At 40.6% G+C, this 26,800-nt stretch overlaps 1 protein-coding gene across 3 annotated transcripts in view; it reads right to left on the reverse strand.

Annotated features, from left to right (window-relative positions):
• LOC111651922 (cell adhesion molecule 1-like) overlaps nt 1-26,800 on the reverse strand; it is a 151,691-nt gene that overhangs the window by 37,801 nt on the left and 87,090 nt on the right. For 2 of the 3 annotated variants that reach the window (XM_023402001.2, XM_023402000.2), the window contains exons 2-3: nt 8,886-8,906; nt 2,908-3,054 (exon numbers count right to left, since the gene is read on the reverse strand). In XM_023402001.2, the coding sequence (XP_023257769.1) occupies nt 2,908-3,054; nt 8,886-8,906 (168 nt within the window). The remainder of the gene's footprint in view (nt 1-2,907; nt 3,055-8,885; nt 8,907-26,800) is intronic. The other variant, XM_087172833.1, reaches the window with a different exon arrangement.

Raw genomic sequence — 26,800 nt, forward strand, 5'->3', positions numbered from 1 at the left:
GAATATCACTTTAAAGATTAAACCTTTGTAACACAGAGTCAGACAACTGCTGAACAAAAATGCACTGAATAAATAATGGCTTGATATTGCATCACCATCTATAGAGGTCCACCTTTGCTGATAAATGCTCATTTTTCCCATTTCAAATGACAACTCTGCCAAATTGCATGTCATTTTGCATATATCTAGCAGAATAAATGGCTCATCCCAACAAGACTCGCTCAGCCTCTATACCTATGACATAATTCATCTTTATTTACTGCCATAGAAATTGCTTTACTGGGCATTCACTGGTACTGTAAAGCTGCTATCATTTTGGGATTTGTGTGCGTATCTGTTTCTGTGGCTGCCGCTTCGCTTGTAGCTGCTGTTCTTGTAGCACCTGGTGTGTCTCTATGTCACTGCTGTTTACTTCCTTGTATACAAAGATCTGCTACTGTGTCGAGCGGCCCTGTTGACAGGTAACAATGGCACTGGCTGAGGGGGGTCCCCCACAGAATCAGCAGTCCTTTAGGAACAGAGCCTAGAATAGCGCTGCCATGGGGTTCACTAGGCCCCATTACAAGAAACACAAACATGCAGCAGCCGAATAACATTTTGGCCGCCTGTCAGAAACCTGACATATATTCAGATCTAATTGCAGATAAACAAAACAGTTTGTGTTTTGAAATTGACAAAGGCACTGTATTGACTAAGGCAGAGAAAATTAAATGTTTACAAGCCCACGTAGAGCAGCTCAATAAAGAATGAAGAGGACAAGGTTGTCTTAACCTCATGGAAAGATTTGGTTAACAGTACAGAGCTAATATTGATTTTCACTAGGATGTAAGAACTAATTACTCATTGTTGCTTTTCTAAACCGAAACATTCCCAATCTCTATTTACTCCATAGTGTCTGAATAAATATTTTTAGATACAGAGTACAACATGGCCTATGCTTTACATCAATCCATTTTTGTCTGCCATATTCTCAGGCAGCTTTGGGTACAAATTTTGTACAAATATGACGAAGACGTGTACTGAAACTCCCCTGATGCTCTTCGCAAGTGAGAAAATGGAACACACGTCTCGCTACCTAGACTTGTGAAATAACAGCTGGGATGCAATACAGACTGAAATGAAGGGTGTTTCTCGTTCACCTTGAATCTTGGCTCAGATCCCAGATACAAACAAGTAAAAAAGCAGAGACAGAAACTCGGTTCAAAGTAGAAGTAGCCCATATGCTCATGCATAATCATAATGTTCAATATCCTAATCTAAGAGATTATCGTAAAATCGAACAGTGACAAGGACACAAAAGTATTCCCATTATGGTAGCACTGTGAATTATCTCATATTAATCTTGCCGCATTCGGAGCTTAATGACTTGTGCAAAAGAGTCAGAAAGTCAAGGACAGATGGAATCACATTTGCACAGAAAATCTAACCTACAGCTGGAGCTGATCTTGTAGTGATATCTGATACCTTCACTGTAATGTCAAAGCAAAGGGATTCCTTTAGTACAGGATGCCCTGAAATTTAAAACTGACACAAACAGGCATACATCAGAGGAAAAAAACTATTGTAGCAGTGCAATTCCTTCTCACAAATGTGGTGAAATAAGCACAAAGTATGAAGTCTAGACTAGACGTTGTGGTCACAGTTATATGAGGAATATTCAACAACAGATTGGATTTTGAGGTGCATTATCAGCCATGTCATTTTCACCTGTTTGTCCTGTGAACAGTTAAGTTTAGTGCTAGAACTACTGATAATCTTCATCAATCTATCAGCCAATTATTTTCTTGATCAATCATTTGCTTGTTTGGTCTCTAAACATCAGAAAACAGTGAAAAATGCCCATTACAGCTCCACAGAGCCCAAAGTAAATGTCTTGTTTTGTCCGAATTACAGTCTAAAATCCAAAGTAAATACATTTGAGATGTTGGAGCTTAAAGCCACCTTCCATTTAAAAATGTCTTATGCTTCTTGTTACTTTGTGTGGTGCTTCACAGTGCAGGTTGGTGTATGTGCAGTATTTGATATTAGAAGCTGTTTTCACATTCATCTGCTGAAAGTGGGAAGTTTCTCTGTGCTGAAATCTCAGTTTAAGACATGGACATATGATATATGTATGTAACTTAAACAGGTGTGATGTAGAAACGTGAAGTCTCCGGTGCCTGAAAATGGACTTTTCAGTGAAGTAGGAGACATCTTGTGTCTAGTAGTTAAATAAAACATATTTGCATATTCATTGAGTCTATACTTTTTTCAGTGAGGGAGAAGGAATAGATTTTTTTAACAAGAATTTTTAACAAGATTTTTTAACAAGAATATTCAACTTTTCTGTGGAAAAACTGTGTCAGACACAAATTATTATTCAAAGCAGACTCATTTTATGTGTCTCAAAACATTTCTGGAAGGGATTTTTAAAAAATGACTTCAACAGTGAATAGATTACCAAGATAGTTGCAATTGTAATGTAATTTTTATGTCCATTAATCCATCAACTGATCGTTTCATCTCTAGTTATGTTTTTGCAAGTATTGGTTAGGTTCATGCATAAACGTAACATAAATGGTATGTCTGTGGTATATGTACTTAATTGTTTTTGGTAATGGTTAGTTAAGAAAAAAGAAATTCCCTCTATAGTTACTAATTTGCTGCAGTTTAAAAGGTGTACATGCACAACTACAGCATATATTGCAGATTTAATGATGAGGCGGAGTGGATGCTTACAATATAGAGCTTTGGTGATCTATTTCTTGTCTTTTTCAGACAACTTTATTACTGAGGCCTTTATGTAATCGTTTTGCTTTGGGAGAACAGATTTCTGCCTCTCTCTCTTTCTTTAATACAAGGACCATTTTAAGACATGGTGCTTTAAATTTCAGATAATGTTGTGAATATTGTCTCTGGGGCACTTACGTCGAACATCTTTAAAGTAGATGGTCTGTCTGTTGGGGTTGAGCAGCTGGATGACGGAGTCGTCGTTGTTCTTCACTCTGCAGCTGATGGTTGCCATTTCCCCCTCGATCACCGACACGTTGTCAGTTGCCAGGTTCTGACCTTCGACTTCACAAAACACAGACAAAAAAAATACAGATGGTACAATGATATTTAAAATGGGAGACAAGCATTTCTGTCTGGATATTTACAGCATATCAAATATTTATATTTCTCACTACAGGGACTGCATGTCAACACATGCAAAGTGTAAAGATATGTGAATAGGCTGTGTAGATTGTCTGTTTGCAGCCATGTCTAATCCTTTTAATATAAGAGCCATGTGCAATGTTTGTCACTATTGATCTTCCCCCAGCTCAGAGTGGGCCCTGTGAGTCAGTGCCAGATGGGCTGTAAGCTCTGCTGCCCACAAAGGTAGGGAGAGAGGAGAGGGTAGGAAGAAAGAGAGACAAAGGAAGAGTGTAAGAAAGTGGCAAGTAGTAGATATGGGCGGGGCAGAGGAGGGGAGGAAGAGAGAGGGAGTTAGAGAGAGAAGAGATAGAGAGAAGAGAGAGATGAGACGGGCTGGATGCTGTTGATGGTTAAGCTTTATCAGAGCCCTCCATCTGAGGTTCCATGTGACCAATGTGTGCTCAGTGTGCTCAGTGGCTCTGTTCTGTATCTCTAGGAATAAAAGTGCTGTAACCATCTGAGTTCGTCTCTACACACTGGCAGTGATTCCAAAGACAGGCCCCGGACCTTGTCATCGTACCTTACACGCCACACAAAAACCCCCCACACAAAAAGCCTGGCTTTGTTTCCCCTGTCTTCCAAGAGAAAGAAAAAGAGAATCAGAAGTCACCTTGTGCTATATTTATCTGGCAGGAGCCAAAAAAGCGTAAAGAGAATAGAGAATGTGCTTTTGATGTTTTCTTGGGGCTGTGGCTGAGAGTGTTTTACCTCCACACCAGCGTAGGAACAACACTCTCAGCCATGGCCCTAAGAAAACATCAAAAGCACATTTGCATGCCCAAGTTGTCAGACACCTCTATTGCAATTCTGACATTTACAAAGTGGAGGGAAAAAAACACCTGCATTTTCAGATAGTGATAATGGGAATAGACAGCCAAACTAACATGATTCAAAATGAACTCTGTGAATGCGGCAAGCAATAAGAAATTAACCTCCTGTGGAGAAACGCTCCTCAGACCTGTCTGATGCAATGAACTACCCATTTCATTCCACTCTGCTGCCAGGGCTCAGGTTCAGGACAAAAGGAAGGTAATAGGTAAAAACAGACAGAGATTATATCCAAATTGTAGACACCGCAACCCATTAACGGTTTATAGTTAATCTGAGATAGGATTTTCATGCACTTTATATTCACTGATTGTTAATGTGCACCGAGATAATTTTATATTAAATTGTGAAAAAGGACACAGACATTAGCCAAATTAAATAGTACAGCAGAGGGTGATAGTGAATGATAGTGTTTACTGGAGATAAGCCGTACCTCCTAACAGCCACTAGGGACACATAGGAAAATGATGAATAAGTGTGTAAAAGAATAAGTGTAAAAAAATTCACTTTTTGATATTGACAGTGTTAACTTAACTTGCTTAGTGGTCAAATGCCTAACGTGTTGTTTGGATACTACAACACGTTAGGCATTTCATATTGTCTCCCTCCTCTGTAGAAACTGTAAAACTATCACTCAGACTTCTGTTGTGTTTTTATTAATGTTGACCTGTCAGTTGCAACAGTAAGACGAACACAGCATGCAGAGATGGTAAGTAAAGTAAAGAGGTGATGATGGACTTAAGACTTCACGTTCTGACAAAGCTATTGCCAGGTGAGAACGCTGATACCAGGCGAGTCTGAAACCCCCAGAATATATCCAATTCCAATGTTCTCGCTTTCTACAATATTGTGCAGGGCAACTAGAGCATGGTAAAGGTTAGGGGGAAAACTGTGTTGTAGCAATAGTTTGTCTAACCTTTCTGCAGTTAGATGAGAAGGTTGACACCACTCTCATATTTGTCCATTAAACATAATATATATACATATATTTTTTATTTTTATTTTACTGGAAGTTATGTGTCAGACTATTAGTTGGCCTGGCTGCTCCTTTTTTACACTTTGGTTTTGCATAGATTAAAGATATAACATGTTAATGATAAAGAGCTTTAAAGATGCTGGTTGGCAGATTTTGTTCCCTTGCGTCACTAGTTGTTTTCCTCGGTTTTTGCGCGAAGCTATATTAACCAACTGTTAGCTCTAGCTTCATATTTACCATAGAGATGTGAGAGTGGTATCAACCTTCTCCTCTAGCTCTCAGTAACTGTCAAATTGTCAAACTATTACTTTAAGGTATGGTTAAGGAAGGATGTTTTTCCCCTTTGCTACATATAGGGTACATTGACATTGAACATAAATCTTGACGTGGAGAATCGTCCAGTTTGGAAATGGGTTGGCTCCAAATCAGTATCCAAGGAATGATGATCAAAGATACACATAATCAAGCTGCGGTGCGTTATTAATGCACAAACAGCATATAACAGGCTTTGATAATAGCCTTTAAAGTCATATAATAAAAATTCTACTTTTTCTCCCGAATCAGATCTTTTTCTTGTGGCCCTTTAGCAATGTAGCCTAGTACTCGGTTGGGAACCACTGAATTAATGAATGAATTAAGGAATGAGTACAGTGAGCCATTAGTAACTTTCAAGCTACACAAGCTGTTTAGAATCTGAAAGTAAAAGAAATAAATAAAGTCAGAGATAATCATAAGCATCAAATCAAAATAATCTTCATGTGGAGAGCTGAAATGTGTAAGTCTGTAATGATATCAAGTGTGCTGGAGCTCCTCATCTTCTGCAGCGCTTAGTGCATCAGCGCTAAAGAAGATGAGGCGAAAGCAATGTGAAGTGTTTTGATGTCTATTTTATTTCATCGCTGTAAAAGTAATATATTTGGCAGTCAAAACAGCAACATAGAGCAGCCTCAAAGCAAGGTTACTCTGCTCCCAATCTGTTGGACTGAGAGAAAGGGAATGCAATAGATAAATTCTCCATAAGGTTTAGCAGCCCCAAGCAAGGTTGGTCCCCCTCCAATATCCTAGCCTAGGCTCATCTCCAATTCAAAACACACATAAATAACGTCGCTGTGATTAGCAATCCCATCAAAGTGAAAACAGGCCACTTTGTGGAACATGGAGGGTTTTGCGCAATTGGAGTAAACATTTTCAATTGCCTCGGCATCCTGGTCATGATTGGGTGCAAATGAGGAGAGGCAGTCATTAATTCTGGGGAGTGGGTGGGGATGGAGGGGGAGTGGGCAGAGGCATGGCACAGATGACTGGCTGATAAATTCACACTCATTCCAGCAGCTGTCTGGAAGAGTAAAGTGCCTGTATCTCTACACATGGCTGCCCTCCTGTTCCTGCATCACAACATACTGAATGAAACAGTCAGAGAGAAATACAGACCTTCAAAAGTCTGTGCGCTCTCTGAGGGGTTGTACAATCTGGCATCAAGAGTCTGGCGTGGAGGTTCGGCTCATCAGCCATCCTCAAGATGCAAAACAGCACCCACCCCAATCAAATTTAACAAAAGTTGAGGAAATCAGGAAATATTAGCGGACCAGCTCCTCCATCAGAAGTTCGGAGACAGGCACCTTTTGAATCAAGTTGCCTTTCTCTTTGATCTTTTCTCTCTTGTTTTGACATCAAAAGACATGAAAGGGGCAGCAAAAAGCTGGACAGCCAGCCCCCAATTCCTCTCCCTTGAGTCACCGCTGTCTGCAGCAGTTGTGTCCTTTCAAGGAACAACCACGACTAGACAGTCATTAACAATAAAAGTTTCTCCCTCTCCTTCTCTGATGATGCCTTCTCACTGCTGTGTGTCTTTATCCCACTCAGTCATTAAACCCTGATCCTCATGATGAAATGCTGTTTTAAGGATGTTCAGAAGTGAGAAGGCTTCTGTCTCAGGGTATAATTAGCGCTGTGCCATTTCTCCTAGACCCTGTGCATGAAAAGGTTTCAAAAATTTCATACCCACTAATTTGACCATCTTTCTGGGGTTTTTTTAACCAGTGATAAGCTCTTAGAGGCTCAGTTTGACCATTTAAATGATGCAACAACATGACTAGAAAACAAGGACGTTCAACCTGAGAAAAACATCATCTTCACTTCTTTTCACCATTGAAACATTAAAAGGTGTCGTTTTTCAGATATAAAGGAAATGATTGATATACTGTAATGATTGGATACCACTCTCTGAAGGGGCACTCTTAAGAAAGTGTTTATGACTCATTAATAATGGCTCAACGGTTGGTGAATCGTTAACTGAAACTTTATAGATCAGTTTTAAGCCATGAATGAGTCTGTGAAGGTTGTGAAAAAATCCTTTTGGAATAAGGTCCCCCCCCCCCTTCCAGAAAAGGTCAGCAAAGGGTCTGGACCAAAAGCGATTTCTTAACAACTTATTAATGGATTACCAACATTTATAACACCATCATTACCAAAGAAAAAGCATAATCACCAGCCAAGGGGATGTTTTCACAACCTGGCAACCCAAAGTGGACTTGACTGACTTATAATCGATTTATATAGCATAAGTAAATTATTAACCATTTATATTGGATATCCCTATAAAGTTTATGAAAAGAATGCTTTATTAGAAAGTGGTATCTGCTTCACAACACCATTAACTGCTCCTTTTTAAATGTTAAATGTTTTACTTTATTAAATTAGGAAAAGGAAAGTGTTTCAAGCTCAGTTTTTCAGGTGCAGAGGAATATACCTGGCAAATTCAAAATCTACCAAGTAAACATATTTGAGGGGAGTGCTTAAAAGTCTTGCAGGAACAGCATTTACAGGTTTTAGGGCTTTTCACAGAGACAAAAGAGATGAGTGCACTTAGCACACTGCTCATTTATCACTAATAATTGTTGTGTTTTCTGGCTTTTTGGCTAATTTGATCTTATTCATACCAGGCAAAACCACATAATTGCATTTGTTTAACTTCAGACCATGTTAGAAAGAACACAACATAAAGAACTAAAGTGTTAGTAAACCTGTTTTAGTGAGGCGCTAGTTTGCAGCGAGGCATCAGAGAAGAAAGCAGCACACTCACAACTCGTGTTCCTGAAGAAGAAAATATGTGCTGAAAGATGATGTTTAAATATTCAATGTATACATGTTATACTGTTGTGAATAATTCTAGAATAATCAATAACTGTTATATTAATAATATATTGACAAAATAAAAAGTCTATAATAATTGTTTAGTGAATAATTTTTAGCCATTCTGTCAGCCCATCACTTGGTCAGTCCACCACTCAAATATCTTAGTAACTATTGGATTTCAGATTCAGATTTCTATGCAATTAATGTACAGAAATTCAGGTCTGTACATTCATTTGTCTAATACATGAACATTTAGCTCAAAGCACAGCTGTGAGCTTTGCTGCTAGCATGGCTGTAGACTTGTATTGTTTTCAGTTTGAGAGACAGTTATAACCAGTTGTGTTTATTTTTTCTGTCGGTATTATTGAAAATGGTCCACCTCCATGTTAGTTTGGCTACAGCATTTGTGACTATTTGGGTTGTATTTTTATTTTTCATTATTGCTGTCTACTTGAAGAACTGTGGTTTTGTGAGTATCTTTCAGTCCTTCGAATGAATGCATAGTGGCCAGATGAGACTGGACAGAAATTTGAAACCTGCCATTACATGTGGCTAAGTGTTGATTTGAGAATTAAAAATAAAAAAGAATGGATTGGAATGGTGAGTGCGTGTGCCTCTCTCTCCTCCTTCCTGAAGAGAAAATACCAACATAACAAACCATTTATGTAAATATGCACAGATGAACAGACTGCGATGGACAGCCAATCAACAGACACAGACAGAAGCAAGCAAGTCCAAATGAACAGCAGGTAGCAAAAAAAATGAGTACCTGTCACGGTTTCAGCAGCTCCTGTTGCAGCGCAGGCGAGGACGAGAGCAGAAGAGAAGAGAGCAAAAGAGAAGAAAACAGACAGGATGTGAGCAGACAGCCATATTCCACTGTTAACAAAAATCATAATTTCTAAATAAGTGTGTTGAAATTATAGCCCCATATACTAGAGACCACTTCACTTTTTTTTCACATTTTGTTTAAGAATTTTTTGCAAAATTCTTAAAAAGGAAAAACTGAAATATCACATCGACATAAGTATTCAGTCCCTTAACTCAGTACTGAGTTGAAGCCCCTTTGACAGCGATTACAGCCTCGAGTCTTCTTGAGTACGACACGACAAGCTTTGCACACCTGGATTTGGGGATTTTCTGCCATTCTTCTCTGCAGATCCTCTGAAGCTCTGTCAGGTTGGATCGGGACCGTCGGTGAACGGCGAGATCTCTCCATAGATGTTCGATTGGGTTCAAGTTAGGACTCCAGCTGGGACATTCACAGAGTTGTTACTAAGCCACTCATGCATTGTCTTGGCTGTGTGCATAGGGTCACTGTCCTGTTACAAGGTGAACCTTCAGGCCAATCTGAGGTCCTGAGCGCTCTGGACCAGGTTTTCATTAAGGATATCGCTGCAACTTTCTCTGTTCAACTTTCCCTCAACCCCGACCAGTCTCCCTGTCCTTGCTGCTGAAAAACACCCCCATAGGATGATGCTGCCACTGCCATGCTTCACCATTGAGATGGAATTGGGCAGGTGATAAGAAGTGCCTCTCACTGAAGAGAGGCTTCTGTCTGGCCACTGTGCCATAGTGCCCAGATCAGTGGAGGGCTGCAGTGATGGTTGTCCTTCTGAGAGTTTCTCTTCCCTCCACACAGAATCTCTGGAGCTCGGCCAGAGTGACCATCGGGGTCTTGGTCACCTCCCATACCCAGGCCTTTCTCTGGTTGCTCCAGGTGGCCAGCTCTAGGAAGACTCCTGGTTGTCCCAGACTTCTTCCAGTTAAGAATGATGGAGGCCACTGTGCTCGTAGGAACCTTCAGTACAGCCTTCCTACAACCTTTGTCTCCACACAGTCCTGTCTCTGAGCTCTGCAGGCAGTTCCTTCCTCCTCGTGGCTTGGTTTTTGATCGACGATACATCGTCAGCTGTGACACCTTACTGTATATAGACAGCTGTATGCCTCTCCAAATCATGGTCAAATCTATTAAATTGACCACAGCTGGACTCCAACCAAGGAGTAGAAACATCTCAAAGATGATTAAGAGACATTGGAGGCACCTGAGCTAAACTTCAAGTGTCATAGCAAAGGGTCTGAATACACATGCCAATGTGATATTTACTTTTTAATGCATAATTTTCTAAAATTGTTTTAGCTTTGTCATTATGTGGTACTGAGTATAGATTCATTTAAACACTTTTAGAATAAGGCTGCAAAATAACACAAAGAAAAAAGTGAAGGGGTCTGAATACTTTAAGAATGCACTGCATTTCTGTAATTTAACACCAATTAAGAAAAACACAAAAAGGCATCATAATGAGCAATTTTTACAATCCAGCTCTTCCACAGGTGTGTACAGTCCTGACATAATGAGCCATTTTCCCCTTTTATCCATTTCCCCGAGTTTCATATTAATATGGAGGAACAGAGGGAATATGGACTTTGTTTTCTCCCCCTCATGTGCCTGATTGAGATTCCAGCCAGCCTCGCTATGGAGCAGCCACTGCCTGGAGACGCTCCCCTGGGACCTGCGGTGTATCCTGGAGAAGAGAGCACCCATTCGGAACGGTGCCCACCCAAACTGGCATCTCACAGGGCATGGGAGACTGGCATGTTCCCAAGTCCCTGCAGCAGTGCTCAGGGACTGCACCCTCGGGAGAGCTTCCATCATTCATTGTCTGCTATTCATAAACAACCCCACCCCCCCACCACCCACCATACCTCACACACACGCACACTTCCTCCCCCTGCCCTCTGCTGCACATCCATATCTACATTTTTATATTTCACACACCATCTTTTATTATATTGACATTTCACACACTCTTTGGGGCTTCTGTACTGGCTGTGAGCAATGTGAGCTTCAGTGCCAAGCATACAGTATGTTGAAGTGACTGCTTGTCTCACTTGTCATTGTCGGCGTAATAAGGGTGTAAGGTATGACACATGTCCTTGTTACACTCCTTTGTGCATTTTCAATGTGTCAGCAATTCCCTCAGGACAAAAAAGTGTGAGTGACAAATCGCACACGATGGGAAACAACTTTTGAACATTGTCCAGGGGCCTGCCGCTATATCTCACTGACTTAGGCCTTTGCTTCTTTAAAACTTAAAGTGTCAGTCAAAACTTTATCTTTATTATACAATAATTTAATATAATGAGGCTTTTGGGGCAATTCTGCTCCAGCTAAAAGTGATTTGAAAAAAAAAAAAAAAAGAGACCGCAAGTGATAGAGGTTGATAGCCAGACTCAAACTCGAGCTTGAATGAGCACACCGTATGCGTCCCAGTCCAACCAGCCCTCAGGACAGCCCATAATGAGGCATTTGAGCTGCTTTAATTGCCAGGTAATTATAATGTTGTAGCAACATTATGTAAATGGCTCATTATCATCTTGTATGTGTAGTATATCTGCCCTCATTTTATGTTACTTTGTCAGGAGTGTAACCCAGAAAAATGTATCACACTGATACCAGGGCATCTCAATGTTTAATCTTGTCAACAGAGGCCTATATCTAAACAGAGAGGCTTGTGATATAGTGTGGTGACCCTTCCCTAACCCTTCAGTATGATCCACTTCCTACTGGTGGCCTCTGAAGAGGCTATAAATAGCTCTGTGGTGGTGGTGGAGTGTCTGCTGTGCATCCCTTCTCTCCTCTGTACCTGCAGCACATTAGGTAGAAGTTATGAGGTGCCATCTCGCCTGTGATTAGATGTCATGGCTGTCGCTCTGCTTAGACAGCGCTGATAGACAGATTTCTGGGGGAATGCGTGTGATGGCATTCGTGTGAGTGCAGCCGTTGCACCAATCTGTCAATCACACTGGATGAGAGCAGGCAGGCCAGCCGTCCTCCAAATAATGTCTGTCCTTGTCTCCTCACCTATTCTCCTTTTCATCCAAATCTCATTCTCCTGTTCCACACAATGAGCAGCATTATGTTGGGAAAAAGAAAAGTGGAGCAATTCCTACTCTCCACCTGCCGTTACTACATTTCCTGTTGGAAAAATGCTCATGCATTATGTTTTCTATAAGAAGTGAGGTTTCTAAGTGCTCTGGTATTTAGGCATCTGTGTTCAACCCACTGCCACACCAATGAATCCATAGTAATCTAGTTTTTTAGTCAGTGAGGCAAACTCAGACCTCTGGAGACTAGATGTCTGTGTAGTAAGAGTGGCACATAGCCCCTCTCTCTCTCTCTCTCCTTCTCTCTCATTCCCTCTCTCTCTGCTCAGTAAAAGCAGTGGGGTAACACTAATGAGACAACATTTCTTCTCAGTACTAGTGTGATGCCTTTGAATTAATGTTCTTCCTTTCAGGTAAAACATTCCCTTGCTTATTTTATGCTCATGATCTGTAGCGTGTTGCATGTCAACCTAGTGTGTGATTGCACTGCATAAGAGGACACAACAGAGTTGGATGCTGGAGGTTTGTAGTTCCCCATAGAGATCCACACTGGTTACTGTCGTGAGTGTGTGTCTGGAGCGATGCTATCTTACTGTGTGGAGCCCACTGTGTTTTCATTTAATTAGAAGGATCAGAGGTGGGCATCAAACTTTTTTTTCTTCAAGGGAATCGGATGGAGACGCGAGCTCCTGCAGAGTGGACCGAATAAACATTGACAACTTTTGAGGTTAGAATTTTCACAAAAAAAAAAAAAGATCAAAGAGTTTCAGCTGCCCCGCAAAAAAAGAAAAAAAAGAAAAACTGTGTCCTACACCTTATGCTAGTCTTTGTTGTCAGGGATAATCATTTTCAAATCCACATTAAAGAATTCATATATAAAGACTCTTTGTATATAAGAACTAGTATTGGAGGTTTGACAAAAGTGTTAATTCTATTAACAGCGCATGGAGCTTTCAATGGTGACCACAGTCGAAAAAATCAAAATGCTTACTTTCTCACCTGAAAATCACTCCCCCTAGTGTCCCATAGAATTTCCAGTTCCCTATTAGTATTTTTTATTTGTTGCATTGCTGGATTTGGAGCATATTTCCCTTCATGTTTGTGCTTTTACTCTTGACTGTGCTTTGTCCGTAGGGGCCACTGTAGTAATTAGCAGCTGCTCAATGTGCTGGTGAAGAAAAGGGAACCTACAGTTCAAAACGAGAACTAGAAGTCTTAGAAGTGCTTTGGATTACATAATAACAATAGCTCCTGATTTCACAGATCCATGTCCATGATATCTGAGAAAATCACCCACCAATAAAGACTGCATAAAATATGTTTGAAAGCTCTGAAAAAGCTAGTAAGGGGACCTCAAGTCTGATTATTTTTGTTTTTTGACCTTTACTGCTTATTAGTGGAGAATTTGATTGTAATGGATCATGCATTTATACAACCCCTGAAGGGTGCTCGCATTATACTGTAAAAACAACTGTTTTTAAATAACAGCACTAATTTAGCTGCATTTTATTTACACACTTGACCTGCTTCTTTTATCATCAGCTCTCAGGTCCAGTTTAATCCAGCCCAGCCTGTCAGTAAGACATCAGAAAATGCTCACCTATAAACACCAATGGGAATATTCAGATTAATTCTCTCCAGAGTCGACCAAAACATATTAATCAGGTCGGCTTACAGGAGATGCAAAGCATGTTCCTGCTTGATAAACTGTAATAAAAGGCAGATTTTGCAAATATCCTCACAGAGGTGGTTAATTGCTCACTGACTGTTGATTGAATGTGCTTTGTAAATGTCCAATCTATGACCAGAATGTTTGTGTTGTACTCATGAAAAGCCCTGAAGACACCTGTAGCTGAAGACAGCTTTTACATTGGGAGATTAAGGGATAATCCTTCAGAAATGCTGGCAGATAAAAAGCAGATATATTGAATTTGGTGCCCTGTCTCCTCTTAGTCAAGTGCTATCTACAATTGCACATAAATAATAATAGCTGGATGCTCTTATGAATAAAAGGCTAAAATTAAGACATTTCAGCATCAGTAACATCTTTGAAAACCAAAAAAAAAGGTTTGCAGTCACATTGGTGTACGTGACTGGGTCTTGTCAGTCACCACATACATGAAAACATCTCTGCAGCTGGCAAAGAGAAAAAAAAAAAAATGAAAACAGCCACCAGCCGCTTTAATGACAACTCTGCACAGCTCAGGTAGTGTTCGTCTCTCACAGTCGTGTCAAGAAAAAAGGGAGCACTAACACATTTATGACAACTGTAGATGCCAGGCTGCTGTTCCACACAGACTCACATGACAGACACCGAGCTCTCTCAGTTACACAAATAAAACAGCAAAGTGCAAAAATAAAAGAGAAATAAAAAAAGACAGCGGTTGCTTAATATCGCGGTGACACATCTATCAAAAGATAATTTGACATAATGAAACAAGACTATTCTACCAGGCAGGATGTCTCAAATCAACATAATATGAGGCATGAAGATCTTTATAGTAACACACTATTAAGTCATACTGATTGTGACAAATGCAGTAACTTCAGAGGTCTATAAATCACCAACCAACTGCATACGCTGGGAGGTACAATGATTTCCTTTTTCTTACTAGGCACAATCATCCACTCTGTTATGTTAACAAGACTGGTTGACTGAGCATGGACTTAAGTGTAGCAGTGGCAGTGTGCTCTGCTCTCAAAACCATGCAACAGAGAGAGATTCTTGCTTAAAGCCGAGACAAAGCTTAACCTCTGGCAAAGTGGCACATCCCATCTCATTCAGATTGTCTATTTCGGGTGACGTTGCATCTTTTTTTGTTTTTTCCCTGTTTTTCACCTCAGAGGCAGCATGCACTATGAAGCCTCTTTTCAGCCCCGGCCTCAGTTTTTAAAAAGGAAGTTGCGGCAGGAGTGCTGCGTTTGTTACCACAGGAAAGAAACTGAAGCTCTGATTCTGCCCGGATCAAAACACACGCAGAACGGTTAGAATCAAAGCCTCCAAAGAGTCTTGAGGGAGGAATTTTTTGCTATTCTGGAGATGCAGTAATGCCTCACCTATAGTGTGGTCTCTTGCCAGGAAAACTCACATGAGCACTGTTCACAGAAGCTGTGGTGTGTTTGTGAGTGCGTGTTTCTTAGCCTGTATGTCGGCATATCTGCTGACTCACTATGAAGGTGCGTACGTCTCTGCGTATATGTGTGTGTGTGTGTGAGAGAGAGGTAATTAGGACATTAGGAGAAGCTTCTGACAGGCTTGTCATCGCCACAGTCTGCCCAGTGGAAAGGAGGTGGTCAGAGGGGTAAGTGGGGGTCCGGCAGGGTCAAGAGACAGCTGCTGCACCACCACTCACTGTCTGGAAGCACTCAGAGAATATTAAACCACTGGGGCCTCGGCCAAGACGCTCCCTCATTTATGGAATACACAAAGCCTTTTCTCAAGGAGGTAGCGTCTAATTTATGCCACTGTTATAAAAGTGCTACTGTTTTTTTGTTTGTTTTTTTAAAATCCTGGAACATAGGAACACAAAGATAAAAAGATCAAAATAAATGGCGATGGCACTATGGTAATTGAGGTTATTTTGTAAATCAATGGATTTGGAGCGCAATGATTGTTGTTCTCATTTTTATACTCACTTTTTATTTTTTTGATGATGATAAATCTGTGTGGTCCTGCGCCTCCTGTGTATCTGTCTCCAGCAGAGAGAGGCTCTATTATTACAATATGAAACATATTAAATACACCCCCCAAGGCTGATGACCTTGGCGATGACATACCATTAATTGTATAGATGGATTATTACCATCACAACAATAACATGGCTGCTTTTCTGCTTCACTCTCCATAACACCTGTGCCCATTCTCTGGCTGCCTCTGCTCATATACTCATAATCACATCTATCAGCCCAAAACGTTAACTGCATCCGGGGACGCTAAACACGTCCATTTGTTTGCAGTTGTAATGTCTTTTGTGCGCCTCAATCAGGCACCTGTCAGACACACACCTGCTACCTCAGTGCTAAGAGAAAAGGCAGAGGGAAGGCCTTTTGTTTCCTCACAGAGTTTATAATCAGCACGTTGTTTCCAATCTTCTTCCACCATTTTTCAATTTCCCATTTCCCTTTTCTCAGTCAAATCACTGCTATCAATCAGGTGCGCGTTTGAGAGAGGAGAGAGCGAGAAAGAGTGTGTGTGTGTGTTAGAGAGAGAAAGAGGGGGAAGTTCCTTGATGGAACCATCTCCAGCCCTAGGCCTCATTAGTCAGAGACTGCAGGAGGAAATGTGTGTGAATGTGAGCGGCGGACACGTGTGTGCGTGCATGTGTGATAAAAATGAATACTGGTAGAGTGTGTCTGTCAATATGAGGCCATTTAACATTCCCCACTCCATCCAAATGATGCACAGCGGACATTATGCTCTCTATTTGAGTTCCCCTAAATGGATACTCAACCCAGTAAGTTCTATTATATTTTGCCCTTTCCCTCCACTGTGCTTACTGATATCATGGCAGACGATGACCTATAACGTCTCAAAACAATTTCCGTGCAACCATGACAACAGCTTCTCCGTATCAGCATGCTGTGCAGTGAAAATATCTCAAAAACGAATGCAGCTGACTGATGTGGCAGTCAATACGAATCAAACCATAACAGCTGCATAGGCACAAGCCATATTGATCTCATGTGACAAGAGGAGCTCGCAGTGCATCGACATCTTTGAGGAGAGTCAACCTCGTCGCTTTGATAGTCTATTTCACTGAACATGTTGAACATTACAACAGAAATAGCACAAAGTCCTCTGTTAGCATTCATGAGGCACAAATTAGGCAACAAACACAAAAAGTGAATAAAGGATGAGTAAACACAGGCCCAGATTATTGCCAACGTGGCAATATGCTGGATGTTTTACTGAGTGTATTGATTATAAAAGAGATCTATTTGAAGTGGCCGTACAAAATGGCAACTATAGTAAATTCACAATGGCAGGGTAATATACGGCTTCACTGCTTTCATTTATTCACAGCTTGACATTTCCTTCCTTCCACAGAGTGTGCTCTAACTGCGTGCCAATGGCCACATCATTTAGACTGGACCCACATGAATATTTAACATTAGTGCCTGGATGGTAGCTCGCAGAAAATGAATTATTTTTAGTGGGTTTTGCAGAGGCACCATGAAAAACTCTCACTCTGGTGATGAATCGCTGGAGAGTTTATGTTGTTTTAAGCAGGCAAAACAAATGGCTATCAATCATTTGAGGCTTTCCATGCTTGCCAGCTATGCACCCCCCCCCCTTTCAGAGATTCTGTTGGTTTTCAGGGGGATCAGCTGCCAGCCTTGAGCGTATAAAAGAGGGTCAGCCTTGAGTTTACTGGCGTTTGTTGATATGGACTCAGTACGTGTTACAGTTGGCAGCAGTCCCAAATGTAAATAAAAATATGACAAACAACTCTTACTTAGTCATTACCTGCAATAAAAAACTGTTTTGAAGTAGCAGAGCGTCCAAAACTCTCTATACAGACTGATCATTTGTTCATTCACAGTAAAAAATGTAAAAACTGAGCAGCTGAGCAGTCCGAGCAGCTGAACTCAAAGATAATCAGTTTACAATGATTATAAAACAGAAAACAACAGCAGCAAGTGTGGTGAAATCTTTGGTCTGTCCAACAATGGCTGATTTAGAGCTTGAAGACAGACTCGGGTGACAGCGAAAGTCTCACAATGTGACTATTTCTATAAGCCACATTTAAAAACAGCTAATTTCAGAATATGACATGAAATTACTGAGAATACACTGGCAAGCTAGCATAATGCTACTTCTAAAAAGCATTCACCTCAAAATCCATTTGCAGGATGTTGCTCTGTTTCCCCTGACTGTAACCAGTGTCACATTCACCTCCTTTTCTGAGGATTTTCAATGATTGCATCTGTTTTTTTCCCGTATTTTACTGTAACACAAGGATTCATTACACATTCATCACTTTATCAGTAATGCCTCAAAACTGATGTCATACAGACAAAGATTGCGACCAAGACTTTATAAGATCCCTCTCACACAGTGTGACATACAATGAACTTATAAAATTGTTATCTCACAGTCTTTAAGTGCCAGCAGATAATTATGGATAAAAAATTAAGAGCAAATAAAAATTGCAAGTAATTCTCCTATTAGCCTCGCACTGACTCACACAGACTTTTAACTCAGTTGAAATTGGAGGTAGCTCAAAGTACATGTCTTGCCAATGATCAAACTATAAAGGGATGCTCAAATTATCTAACCTCATCAATTCCACTATCCTGCTGCCAGAAGAGGGAATAAAAACTCATGCTATGCAGCAAAACGATGTTCATGGGGATCAACAGTTTCTAAAGAAACTGTATCAAATGCTGTATGTACATCAGGCTGAATTTGGGGAAATGTGTATGAAATGGTACAGAAAAATATCTAGAATTTTTCATTTCATCCTTTTACTTTTTACCTTGTTGTTTTGTATCTTTAAACAAAGTATTAGTAGTAGTACATCTCCTTTTGGTCCATTAAAGTAGATAGTCATAGCAATGACGTTAAAGGGGCTACACTAGTCCATGATGTGTTACAACAGAATCAGATCAGGCACTTCTGTGACCCATTTTTTGCTTCTAAGTCTTAATAGTAGTGGGTAAGGGTTAGGAGATTTTGGTTTACAGAATAGTTGAATTTTTTTCAGGAAAGATCAATGAGAAGAAAAGACAGAATAGTGCAATTGTCTAATCACTTGTATGGGAAGGTCCCAGGTAGATGTTTGAGTGAATCATCACTTGTACAACCTATTTCAAATGACGGCTGTATCAAGAAAAGGCCTATTGAGTCTTGCCAGACCACTGCCAAGGCCGGTGGTACAAAGGTGTGAGGTCTGCAAAGGAATAAAACCTCCTGTACAAAATGAAATTGAAAAAGTGGAAAAAAAACAAATTATGCTGCAAAATTAAGAGGGCTAGGAGATCAAACCTAAGAACGCATAAAGGACTAGCTCTCATAGATGATTAAATCAGCTCTTCACGCTTCCTCTACCTGCTTTGAGTAGTTTTATTTGATTGGCTATGTAACAACCTTAACATTGGTTAATTGCTAGTTAATTTACCTCTCGTAGCAAACACATAACCCCCCTAGTCTGCCAATCAGTCATTTAAAAATCATGTAGAAATTCAGTCAGCTAAAATACACACATATACACAAGCGAGTGCCCAAAGCACCAGTGTGACACACAGAGTTTACAGATTCTCGGATTACTTGACAGTTTCATTAAGACAGATTACCATGACCCTGAAGTTTTAATCTTCCAGATAAAGTGAAGCTGTTTTTACACCCATCCTCAAGGATGCAGTTCATTTCCAACAACATCCAACCTGAGATGAGATTTGGCCTCTCTCAAATACAATCTGAATTGCTCCAATTGATTAAACACAGACTGGCAGGCTGAACAGAGCAGAGCAGAGTACAAACCCGTCTACACAGCCACTGGCAACTGTGGACACAAGATTGAGGGTAAGATATCTGTGAGTGGCCTGGCACCTGAGTCAGAGAGATAGTCCCGCTTACTGGGGGAGGGAGGGCGGCAGGGAGGGGTGGTCAAATTGGAGACAGACTGGGTGGTTTTGCCTGTGTTTCCCCTTCAGGTTAATATTTTATGGATGTGCGATACAGTTCAGATGACAGTTTGAGATGACTGAGAGTCGGTGTGCAGGCGGCAAGAGTTCAGCGATTTATTAGAAGGGAGGGAGTGCGGCACGGGGCGAGAGTGAGGCAGAATCTGAGAGATGTGTTAGGAGCTGCTAATGTGAGGAGTCTCAAAACGACTCAAGTTTGCGCTCGTACTTGTGCGCATGCACATGTATGTGTGTGTGTGTGTGTGTGTGCATGTGTGTGAGATGAGTGAGTGCTATGTGCAACCCAAGCCCATTAAAAAGCAGAGGCACTGGCAGTACAGATGTGTCTGTCTCTGAGCCCAACATGAAACACAGAAAACGGCCTCTTTGATCATTACCTACCTGTCAGTCTGCCCTCCACTGGGACCGCCTGTTACGATTGCTGATGTGCCACACTGACAGGCCAGAAACACACACACACACACACACACACACACACACACACACACACACACACACACACACACACAAACTCAAACACATTGAAAAGTAAAAAAAACAAACAAAAAAAAAAAAACAGCACCGCTATGAGTCTGACTGGTGTCTGCATTCAAACTCGTCCCTGAGGAGGTATAACCATGACGACCAGTAGTGTGGGCAAAATGCAGGTTTATTATTCTATATTTGGATTCCAATTAGCCTCAGTGACTGTGAGGCTTGCTGGGGTCCACATGCGCATTTGTATCAACGGGCAATTTAGTCTCCAATCCCTGTGATTGTGTGTTTGTTGAACGTGGGATGTAACCAGCAGAAACCCATGTGATCAAAGGCAGAGCATATCCACAAGTAGTGAGGCAAAGGCAAACAAGCTTGTCCAAGTTCGTTTGTTTGACTTACTGCTTTTACAGTAGATCTGCTGAGAATATTTGTAGACAAACAGCAAGACATGACAACTACGTATAGGCAGGGTCAGCGGTCTTTTGTTCTGTGATCTAACCACTGCTTCCCCCAGTCTATTGTTACACTTACTCCTGTTACTGTGTGCATTTGAAATTCATAGCATTTTTTTTTTTTTGTGAATTTTAAATTCAATTCAAATTAAAAATTCTAAATGTTCTATTTAAAAAACAGGATTAGAAATTCTTTAAACATTTTATTTTCTTCCCACACCTTCTGCAATGAGAGTTACACTGATTACACTGATCAGTATGCGTGTGTGAGATTTCTGCCACCTCAGTACAATGGAGGTGAATGAGATTTCTTAAGTAGTCTATTTCCTGTCCAATGCCAATTTTTTTTTTTTTTTTTTTTTCATGCTTTCTGCAATACCCATCCACAGTAAGCATGGTGTAGTTAAGAAAGGGAAACGATCTTGTTCATAGCAAATAAACCATGGTGAATGTGTGGTCAGGGGTGATTCTAGAGTCGGCTGAGGCCCTAGGCGAAAAATTGCCAGGGGGCCACTACAATCAGTGTCCCTTACCAGTATGTAATCAATAAAATAAAAATAAAGAGGGTTTCTCCTGAGTGATTTTGTCACTAGATTCTGCGACTTTTAAAACACTTTAGCTACTTCTTTTCATAAAAGCAGTTAGCGACACATTTAGCAACTTTTTGGAAAGACCTTATCTCCTCCCCTTCATTTTGAATGACCTCTGATGTGGCTCTCTGGACAGTGTTCAGTGGGCTTGACAGAATAGCAGCACATTCACTCAATCAATCACCAGCCAGGCGGAGAATGGGCGTACCAAACTACCAATCACAGATCCCCATTGTTTTTATTCCAAATGGGGCCCCTTTAGGGAAGTTTCCTACTGAGATGTCATTAGAAATCATCCGTTGGTTGTTTAAGGGGGAGAGAGCCGCATTTTGAGACATTGCTGTGGGGTTCAGTTTGTGAGCTCTCAAGGGCCCCAAACAGTCGCCTGCATTGCCTGTTCAGAAGCTGCGCCTCTGAGTGTGGTTAGGGTTAGACAACTACAACACTTGGTTGAAGTTAGAGAAAGATCATGGTTACAATCAAAGCTACAATATGCAAGTTCTGGAAATCAAGCTAGCGCTGGCATTACGCTTGAAAGTAAAGCACTCCACTCCTCCTCCCTCTCCATCAGCTCTTCACCTACATCCTCATCGTGTTCGCTGTCTCACCTCATGCAGGAATCGGAAGCTTGCTATCCTGTGAGTCAGCCAAAGCAACGTCCTCAAGCAGCTAATACTAGCTTGAAGCCTCAGTGGGAGAAGAGTAGTCAATCAAAAGCATGTTCACGACAACCGTGAGCTCCCACCTCCTCTTTTGGCCTTCTCTGATTGGTTAGAAGGACGAGACTCGCTCAAAAACTTTAGAGGAAATTTCTCTGCACTGCTGTCAGGCTGCCAGTCAATTAATCGGTTAGTCGATCAAAAGACAATTAATTGCCTACTAATTCGATAACTGAATAATGGTTTAACTCATTTTTCCAAGCATAAATGGCAAGAATGTGTTGGTTCCTTACTCTCAACTGTGAGAGTCTATTGTAAATCAAATCTCTTGGTCAGAAAAAAAAAAGATATTAAGTTACATTAAGTTACTTTGTGCTCTAGGAAATTGTGATAGGCAATTTTTTTTTTCTAACTATGCTAACCAACTCCTAATGTGAGACTGTCTAACTGTCTAAGCGTCTTAAAACACTGTATCTGCACTCTCTGTGCTGCCTGTGTTTGTATCTGTGGGTTAACAACTGCTGGTTAACATTTTCAAAAGGAATCCTTCGGAGACTCGGCTTGCTAAGCTTGTTAGGGGAATATCTGCACCTTTATGATCAATCACACCGTTTCTAAATCCTTGTTTACTCTGCAACATTTGTCGCTTTTTCACCGCGGTCCCTGTTGCTCTTGTTCAGATTTTTCTGCCACCGCTTTTTCCAGCTTCCATAGGTCAAAGTTACATCTTTAATCTTCATGTGCCCCCACCTGCACAGTGTAAACAAATGAACAACGTAATGCAGCAGCAAGTTTACACAAATTTATATGCAGAGCCATATTTCATGCGAGGTTGACTTTGTTGTTAGTGTACCACCCACATGACTTAGGGTGGTCACATTTGCTTGCAGCAATTTACACAGTTTAAGTTGTAATGGCTTTTCCACATCTCTCAGAAACAGCTAAGACACCCCTGTAACTACTTTGGGGATACACTGTGCGACCACAGCTCCGACACCATTAGCATACATTGTACTGTCAATTCAAAGGTAATGTCTGTAGCTTATTCTAATGGGAATGAGTCAATTTGTTTTGAGAGTAGGATGAGAATATGAGAACAGAGGAAACATGCGGCTATGATGTTTTGTGAAATTTGAGCGGGGACATTATATTGTATATGCCAAATCTCCTGATGCAGTCTCACATAATGTCTTCTCTGACATGCTCCAGATCAGTCTAAGATCTTGCAGCACATCAAACACTCAACACCAGTCAAGCAAACACCAAGCAAACCAGTCTAACAGACTGACAGACTAACACATATTCACAGCAGTTTACTACATCTTTATGGCTATACAGCACACTGTGTCTGCACCTTCAAGTGAGCAAACCAACTAATATGATCACATCACACAATGTTTGCTTATCTCTCTCTGCACTTTGCACCTCAGATAAAGATGTCTATCCCTCACTGCTTTAGCTGCCTGTGTACATTTAGAAACCATTAAACACACACACAGACACACACACTGCTAAATAAATAACACTGTTTTCATACTTGTGCACTGTGATGGAAGAGGTATTCAGATCCTTTACATAGAGCTGCAGTAATCATATATACACACAATGGCTCAAACGTTTTATGCAAGTCACTTGAGTTTGAGTTCCCCTCAGCTCACGGAGTGTTTCAGCATCTCTAAGATGTTTGTTTTGTTGTTGTTAAATATATAAATACATAAATAATAGCACCCTGGTGGCTCACCTGGTGGAGCGCATACCATTTAGGCTCAGTCCTTACCGCAGCGGCCTGGGCTCGAATCCCACTAATTGCTGCATGTCATTCCTTCTCTCACTTCGCAATCATTCCTGTCTCTTTCTCACTGTCTCTGTCATAATAAAAAAAAAATGGTCGAAAAAAATAACTTGATGATAATAAAATTAAAAAATCTGGGTGGACAGAAAACAGCTAACATCTCTGTTACAAGTGTCATCTGGACAAAACTAACAGGAAATAGGATAGATGAACACTGTAAAACAAAGTAACATAATACAGTCAGAAACAAGAACAAGTGCATTTTAGGTAAGCACACAAAGTCCTGTATCCATGAAAAGTAGCAAGAGATCTGAGTGACTTTGGTAAATTATTCCAGTCTGATGGAGCTTTAAATTTAAAAGCATGTCTCCCAGTTTCTTCAGAAATTAATGGCACAATAAAGAAAGGGTGTTGAATATGTCTAAGTGAATATGATGATCTAAATGGAGCTAAAAGCTGCTTTAAGTATCAAGGATAAAGGGTAGTTATAAAAGATGCCTTTGAAAACAAATGGCCCTGCATATCGTTTTCTGGTGCAGATATGACACTTGAGATTCAGTAGAAAAATACTTTTGTTTAATACCTCACTTTTCTCCAAAACAATTTTTTTCATTTGAGTTTTCAAATGTTAAGTGCTGTCAAAACACCAGCATTTGTACAGTAATTGAAATTAAATGAGCCATTCAGATTTTATTTTATAATCAGAACTGTACAAGATTACAAATTTGATCACACATTCAAAGGGATTTCATTTCTTTACAATTTTTGATTGTTAGTGTGACAAATACATTTTGCCTGTGCCAAAAATGTATTGAGGTTCCATACCTAACTGTGAGACGTCTGATGTTTAATGTATATCACATCCTGAGTCGATAGAAATAATAATAAAATAATGGTTCTGATACAACGACGACTATAAGAGCAACAACACAGCTGCTATTACTACTAGTAATAATAATAAAATGTGAATGTCGGATGTTGCACAGCAGTCCTTGCCGGAGGACGTGATGAACACAGAAGAGATGATGATCATGGGGGAAATAAAGAGAAAGAGTGGCCTAATCTATGACACAACACTGCTGACACCTCATAAGATTAAAGACGCCTCTCAGTCTAAATCAGTCCTCTATCTGCATGCTTAGCACCATTACTTGCTTTGTGGGGTACTGCCCTCAGGGGTGCATTGCCCACACAATGGTAGCTGCCAAACTGCAGAGCAGGAACACACACACATGCACACACTTCCACTCACACAGTCACATATAGAGAGCGAGTGAGATGAATCAAATATGATGATTAACAAGGAAAACTCAGGGAAATCTTCACAGAAAGTGTCTGAACGTTCCTGTGGGCTGATAGCACAGTCACAGTGGTGGAAACTCCCCGGCAGTCTTGAATCACTACTCAGGAGTTTCCTTTCTTTCAAATCTAAATGCAAATTATTACATGTCAGGTTAACCATACTGCTAATACAGCAGTACAGGCTGCTGCAGCTTTGATTACCTGCAAAAATTGGCATTTGAGGAAATTTTTGCTTAGCACAAAACACACTGGTGTGAGTGTGTTTTCAAGAAAAATCAGGGCTATGCACAGAGTATTGTTTGCTTTGGAAAGAGAAGAGACTGCCACTGGAGGGCCTGTGTAAATACCTGGTTTTGTCAGGTCTCTGTGCTGCTGTTTGGGATCCAGAGCAACTACAAGATCAGCATCAAGAAGCACTTTCATCCCCTTGGCTTTCAGACCTACTGAACTGCAGCTCCACATCCTCTTCCTGGCCTTACTGCTCTTAGCTGCAAGCCACCTTTACTCCTTGAAATACAAATGCCCCCCTCCACAACTGCTCCTCACATCTGATTTGTGTACAAGGTTGAAGGAAGCACAGGTCATTGCCAAGTTCAGCTTGGGAGTTTTGCGTTTTGGTGTGATATGAGGAATTAATAATACTTTTGCAGCTTGCTGTTGAGAGCAATAACACAAAATGACAAAAGGGTGATATTTTTAATCAAGTATATTGAGTTCATCTTGCAACAAAAAAAACAAAACAAAAATAACCTCAAATATATTTCACCTTTAGCTTTAAACGTGCACCTTCCCACTGTTTTGTATTTAAGAGGTGCAGGGTACTACAGTTGATTTTTTTAAATTAAATTACCAGAGTCAATTTCAACAATGCAAAATACCTCACATAAAACCTGGCAATAACACAGGCCTCTATAATGAGGTAAAATAAAGGCTAAATGAATCCAAATCAGAGGAGCCATGGGACTCAGGGAATGTGCACTGTGAACAATTAGCTAGCTCATCCAGCATACGAATCAGCTCCTGGCACATTACACACATACTGTAAAGCTCATTACTGCTGCGAAACACACAATCAGTTGATCGAATTCAGTGACAGAGCAGTGAGCGAGCTCTGTCAGGATCCGCCTGTCATTCAACTCTTTAACCCACTGCTGCACCCTAATCACCCAGCGCAGACACAACAACAGCCTCATGTTGTGTTTTAACAAGTCATGCTTCGTTATGTGCAGGACTTTTCCCAGAGTTTTTTGCTCTTTGATGGATGCTGACTGTTGTGATGCTTTCATCTCCTCCCTCTAAAAAAGAAAAAAAAAAAAAAAAAAATCCTTGAACGCAAACACCCATGGTTAAACATAAAAGGGGTGAGATATTTTAAAACTGACATCACTTCAAAGGGAGTGAACACATTCAAAGGGTATCACAGGAAAGAGATTCAAAAGCCTGCTAGTCACCTGTAATCCACTGCTAATACTTGGTCCCCACAACTGCATATTAACATTCACACCATTCACACACGCCCTGGTTGAATATACAGCTGCGCACAGCCAATGGGTGTTTCATTAATATTCAACTGAACACCAACAAAATGTACAGCTGCAAGATTTTCTCACGTAGATCAGTATTTGGTAGATACTTTGTATTGATTTAGCATTGCCAAGAAGAAGGATCTACACACATGGATATTCACGGATTATCTCATGAATATATCAGTGTCATTACAGATCAGCAGCTGTTTGATAGCGACAACTATCCCGTTAGCTGGCATCCACCTCTCCGTCTTTGCCGTTCTTCTCTGTCTCATTCTTTCATCACTTTCATCAGCTCCGTGTCTGCCACCACATTATTTGACTTTGTTGCCTCAGTCAGTTGTGTTGAAA

Source organism: Seriola lalandi, unplaced genomic scaffold (genome assembly GCF_002814215.2).
Source record: "Seriola lalandi dorsalis isolate HSWRI2012SDOR001 ecotype SW California unplaced genomic scaffold, Sedor1 jcf7180002053855, whole genome shotgun sequence".
Taxonomy (NCBI): Eukaryota; Metazoa; Chordata; class Actinopteri; order Carangiformes; family Carangidae; genus Seriola; species Seriola lalandi.